The following is a 6,543-nucleotide window of genomic DNA, read 5'->3' as shown; positions in this document are numbered from 1 at the left end:
ATAGCGTACATATTCTTATAGCCTACATATTATTATAGCCATATACATATTATTATAGCCTACATATTCTTATAGCCTACATATACATATTCTTATAGCCTACATATTCTTATAGCCTACATATTCTTATAGCCTACATATTCTTATAGCCATATACATATTCTTATAGCCTACATATTCTTATAGCCTACATATTCTTATAGCCTACATATTCTTATAGCCCTACATATTCTTATAGCCCTACATATTCTTATAGCTCTACATATTCTTATAGCCTACATATTCTTATAGACTACATATTCTTATAGCCTACATATTCTTATAGCGTACATATTCTTATAGCCTACATATTATTATAGCCATATACATATTATTATAGCCTACATATTCTTATAGCCTACATATACATATTCTTATAGCCTACATATTCTTATAGCCTACATATTCTTATAGCCTACATATTCTTATAGCCATATACATATTCTTATAGCCTACATATTCTTATAGCCTACATATTCTTATAGCCTACATATTCTTATAGCCTACATATTCTTATAGCCTACATATTCTTATAGCCTACATATTCTTATAGCCCTACATATTCTTATAGCCTACATATTCTTATAGCCCTACATATTCTTATAGCCCTACATATTCTTATAGCCCTACATATTCTTATAGCCCTACATATTCTTATAGCCTACATATTCTTATACCCTACATATTCTTATAGCCCTACATATTCTTATAGCCTACATATTCTTATAGCCTACATATTCTTATAGCCCTACATATTCTTATAGCCTACATATTCTTATAGCCCTACATATTCTTATAGCCTACATATTTTTATAGCCTACATATTCTTATAGCCCTACATATTCTTATAGCCTACATATTCTTATAGCCTACATATTTTTATAGCCCTACATATTCTTATAGCCTACATATTCTTATAGCCCTACATATTCTTATAGCCCTACATATTCTTATAGCCTACATATTCTTATAGCCTACATATTCTTATAGCCTACATATACATATTCTTATAGCCTACATATTCTTATAGCCTACATATTCTTATAGCCCTACATATTCTTATAGCCTGCATATTCTTATAGCGTACATATTCTTATAGCCTACATATTCTTATAGCCCTACATATTCTTATAGCCCTACATATTCTTATAGCCTACATATTCTTATAGCCCGACATATTCTTATAGCCTACATATTCTTATAGCCTACATATTCTTATAGCCCTACATATTCTTATAGCCTACATATTCTTATAGCCCTACATATTCTTATAGCCTACATATTCTTATAGCCATATACATATTCTTATAGCCTGCATATTCTTATAGCCCTACATATTCGTATAGCCTACATATTCTTATAGCCTACATATTCTTATAGCCCTACATATTCTTATAGCCCTACATATTCGTATAGCCCTACATATTCTTATAGCCTACATATTCTTATAGCGTACATATTCTTATAGCCTACATATTCTTATAGCCTACATATTCTTATAGCCTACATATTCTTATAGCCTACATATTTTTATAGCCTACATATTCTTATAGCCTACATATTCTTATAGCCTGCATATTCTTATAGCGTACATATTCTTATAGCCTACATATTCTTATAGCCCTACATATTCTTATAGCCCTACATATTCTTATAGCCTACATATTCTTATAGCCCGACATATTCTTATAGCCCTACATATTCTTATAGCCTACATATTCTTATAGCCTACATATTCTTATAGCCCTACATATTCTTATAGCCTACATATTCTTATAGCCCTACATATTCTTATAGCCTACATATTCTTATAGCCTACATATTCTTATAGCTTACATATTCTTATAGCCTGCATATTCTTATAGCCTACATATTCTTATAGCCTACATATTCTTATAGCCCTACATATTCTTATAGCCTACATATTCTTATAGCCCTACATATTCTTATAGCCTACATATTCTTATAGCCTACATATTCTTATAGCCTACATATTCTTATAGCCTACATATTCTTATAGCCCTACATATTCTTATAGCCTACATATTCTTATAGCCTACATATTCTTATAGCCTACATATTCTTATAGCCTACATATTCTTATAGCGTACATATTCTTATAGCGTACATATTCTTATAGCCTACATATTCTTATAGCCTACATATTCTTATAGCCTACATATTCTTATAGCGTACATATTCTTATAGCCCTACATATTCTTATAGCCTACATATTCTTATAGCCCTACATATTCTTATAGCCCTACATATTCTTATAGCCCTACATATTCTTATAGCCCTACATATTCTTATAGCCTACATATTCTTATAGCCCTACATATTCTTATAGCCTACATATTCTTATAGCCCACATATTCTTATAGCCTACATATTCTTATAGCCATATACATATTCTTATAGCCTACATATTCTTATAGCCTACATATTCTCATAGCCATATACATATTCTTATAGCCTACATATTCTTAGAGCCATATACATATTCTTATAGCCTACATATTCTTATAGCCTACATATTCTTATAGCCTACATATTCTTATAGCCATATACATATTCTTATAGCCTACATATTCTTATAGCCATATACATATTCTTATAGCCTACATATTCTTATAGCCATATACATATTCTTATAGCCTACATATTCTTATAGCCTACATATTCTCATAGCCATATACATATTCTTATAGCCTACATATTCTTATAGCCATATACATATTCTTATAGCCTACATATTCTTATAGCCTACATATTCTTATAGCCATATACATATTCTTATAGCCTACATATTCTCATAGCCATATACATATTCTTATAGCCTACATATTCTTATAGCCTACATATTCTCATAGCCATATACATATTCTTATAGCCTACATATTCTTAGAGCCATATACATATTCTTACCTCTTTGTTGGTTGATATCCATTGAATTGTGTCCATTTTCTGTTTGGGAAAGAGTTGCACAAGACATTTACCTTTTAAATTGAGGGGATCTTGTTTCTGTTGGGAAATTAGATTCCTGCAAGAACCCCCACCAACTAAGGAGGTTAGTAGGAACCCACCTCATATGGGGTTCTATGGGGTTCTTGGAATAATCTTTTGGGTACAATGTCAGTGCCAAGAACCCTAAGGTTCTTCGAAGAACTTTGAGGATCTTAGAAGAATCCTTGTTGAACCCCTCATTTTTTGAGTGTATTGGTTTTCAGTCTGTTCAAGCAATTTACTCATTTCAGTGCACATTTCATATAGACATTGTCTAATTTCTAAGAGCAATGGACCTCTTTTTGCATTGAAGATTGGAAAGGCATTTTTCATTTCTATATTTAGACTGAACATGTTGACCAATTTAATGAATAGGCTACCAGACAGCTGACTTATCTGTTCTTCTGACAGCTCTGTCTAATTTACCTTGCTTTATGTTGACGGTCTGCCAGAGAGAGGATACATCTAATTGGATAGCTTTAGAATACACAAACAACTCATAAACCTGTCCACGTGCCTGCCGTGGCTAATAGCGCAGGTAGGGGCCTGCAACAGGAGACAGACAACAATAATGAATTGACATGGACTGCGATATGGACTGCGTGTAAATGATCAAATATAGCCTTTAGCTAACTTAAAATGGCAGTCAAAATTAAGACGAATACTGTTTTAAAGGGAGTTATACTTGGCTATATTGTTATAGGGATTGGACATAATTAATGGAAATTCTAGGAACCTTTTAAAAAGCAGTTTCATTTAAACATCGACTATGTTTAAATGAAATTTCTTTCTAAGCTGCCTGTCTTCAACCCAGAACAAGTTGGATATCTGCCAAGCAATTGGCTAGTCTTTCTTTCTTGAACAGTGAACCACTCACCTCCTAGACAGACTGTTGGTGCCACCGTGTGGTCATCGTAGGCCTGGCGCAGATCACATTTCCCAGAAGTTTCTGTGCTTTACTCCAGTTAGGCTAATGCACATAGCGAGCATTCTACCACCATACTCAAGCTCAAACGTAGTCTGTTGCACCATGGTGACTTTGTATTTTAAAATAGCAGTATAAGTATAAAGCAGTTTACAAATATGAGACTATAAAACTATAAAGACAGGAAGTGCTTCACAACAGCCATTAAGTTATGAGCAATGCAACGGGAACAGATAATACATGTGAAATAAAACTTACCATTATCATACCTGCTGTCATTTTCCTAAAGGCCTTTATGAAGGAAGCTCATTTTTGTATCAGGAATAAGTCCTGTTAATATTTTTTGGCTCTTCTAGACATACAAAGTCAACAGGATAATTAATACAGGATTAGCCTGTGTGCAGTCCTAGAGAAGGACACAACCTGAACAACATCAACACCGTAAACCACACTGATCCTCACTGACTCTCTGAAGGTCTGCTGGAAAGTCAATGAGTGTGTACTTGCTCACTTAAAAGTAACTTGAGTCTGTTTTTTGTAGTCATTGAGTTTAAACTTCCCTCAATCAGTTTCTATTATCTGCCACACTCAGACATAATCATTGAGTGTTTGCACTTCCACACTAGGAGCATTCATTGAGTGTGTACTCTATCCCTCAGACGTAGTCATTGAGTCTGTAGCCATTGCTGGACAGTGAGGTGCATGAGGGGGCGTAGTTCCCTTTCAGGGTGGCAGGGGGATAGTAGGGTGGTGCTGGGGTGTTGGGGGTGTTTATAGTGTTGAAGACGAGGGGAGGACAAGGGTGGCGATGATGAGGTAGATGTAGGGGGTTCCTGGGCCGCCCCTCACAGTTCCAACAGAGCACCACCCCTCCCATCAGACTAAGACAGGCCGAGACGTAGCCTAAATACACCGCCATGCCAATCTCATACTTCATAACTGCAACACAAAGTAACATTTCTTGTTATTTTGTTATTTCTGCAAACATGTTTAAGTGAAAAAAAACTAGTATCAGAGTTATAAAATAAAATGAATAAAAGATGAATTAAATATATTGAATAGTACCTTCAGGGTAGGATGGGGTTGTAGAAGTCGAGGATGACATCATTGGTTGTCCAACAGACAGTGATTAGGCAGAGCATGCCTGCAGACAGGAAGCAGACCCCCCCACTGATGGCCAGGACATGCTTGATGGACGAGCCACGGGCACAGCGGGTACACTTCATCCCTGCAGAGGACACGAGGGCTGCCAGGGTGGAGGTGAGGCAGGACAGCAACATCAACGCTCGTGCCGCCTAGGGAGGGAGAAGAGTTTAGTATCATAATGGCTGTTGCTCAAATTACACCCTACCCCCTATTTACTAAGCTACCGTGTGCTCAAATTAATCTAATCAATCAACCAATCAATTAACAAATCAAACAACCAATAATTCCTACCTGCAGGTCAGGTGGCAGAGCCAGCATTGAGCGATGTACTTCACACTGGTAGATGCCCGTGCTGTGCCACACACACTCCATCCAGAGCCCCTTCATGTAGGCAGTGGCTGTGATTATGTTAGAGCCCACATAGGCTGTCCGCCACCAGTGGGGGAGCACTGTAGCAACTACACTACCCACAAGCCCCAGCAGACCCAGGAAGAAGCCCAGCAGCTGGACCGTCATGCTGGCCATGTTTGGAACATCCGCTAATGACCAACTGCACACACAAAACTACACAATGCTACACACAACACACACAAATCAACACACACAGAGCCACACACACAACCACACAATAATGGCTTTGAGACATGAGTTTAGTATCCTATTATTCTGGTCTTTAGCTCTGGTTCCCAGCTGTACTGTTGGAACTCCAGAGGGTCTAGAGTCAGTCATGGTGTTGAAGCCATCCTGCAGTGGTGGTCCCTTTGGAGCTCAGGTGTTGTGGTTTCGCTGTCTTCAGTGTTGTCTATGGAGCTCTGTACAGTGACTTCAGTGGCTCCAGTGGCTGTGTCTTCCATGTGCTCTCTAAGGGCTCTTTAACAGATGCTTCTTCTGAGGGTTCTGTCCCTGGTGTCATTGAGTCTGTGACTAATGTTCTTCGTTCAGCTCCACTTGTTGAGCGTGGTCCTCTGAGCTCAGCCAGCTAGTCTCTCTTTGATTGTGACTGAGGCTGTTCCGCTGCTCCTGTGGAGAACACACATGATTAAACATTCACAGAAACCAACACCCAGCTCAGTTGAATGTGACAAACCACTAACTTCTAATTGAGAGACTGTTTTATAACTCTTGTATAATGTATATTTTGTGTTTAAAAACACTAAAACTATTTAATGAAAATATGCATTCAGCTGGCCCATCGATAGATAGTGCATTTCCCCAAGTACAATAAAATGTGTTTTATTTTAATCATACTGTTTGATTTATACTGAACAAAAATATAAACGTAACATAGAACAATGAAAAATATTTTACTTAATATAAGGAAATCAGTGAATTGAATGAATTAGGCCCTAATCTTAGGATTTCATATGACTGGGAATACAGATATGTTTATTACATTTTTTTATTGAACCTTTATTTAACTAGGTAAG

At 36.6% G+C, this 6,543-nt stretch overlaps 1 protein-coding gene across 1 annotated transcript; it reads right to left on the bottom strand.

The window, feature by feature from the left end:
• Window positions 1–4,592: 4,592 nt before the first annotated feature.
• LOC118386505 (claudin-14-like) lies at window positions 4,593–6,130 on the bottom strand. The gene is made up of 3 exons (XM_035774224.2): window positions 5,408–6,130; window positions 5,040–5,265; window positions 4,593–4,912 (listed from the first exon to the last, which is right to left on the bottom strand). The coding sequence occupies exons 1-3, from the start codon at window positions 5,639–5,641 to the stop codon at window positions 4,626–4,628; spliced, it is 747 nt and encodes a 248-aa protein (XP_035630117.1). The 5' UTR covers window positions 5,642–6,130; the 3' UTR covers window positions 4,593–4,625.
• Window positions 6,131–6,543: the final 413 nt, after the last annotated feature.

The sequence above is a fragment of the Oncorhynchus keta genome, chromosome 7 (assembly GCF_023373465.1).
Source record: "Oncorhynchus keta strain PuntledgeMale-10-30-2019 chromosome 7, Oket_V2, whole genome shotgun sequence".
In the NCBI taxonomy this organism is placed as follows: Eukaryota; Metazoa; Chordata; class Actinopteri; order Salmoniformes; family Salmonidae; genus Oncorhynchus; species Oncorhynchus keta.
This window is presented reverse-complemented; position numbering and strand designations above follow the sequence as displayed.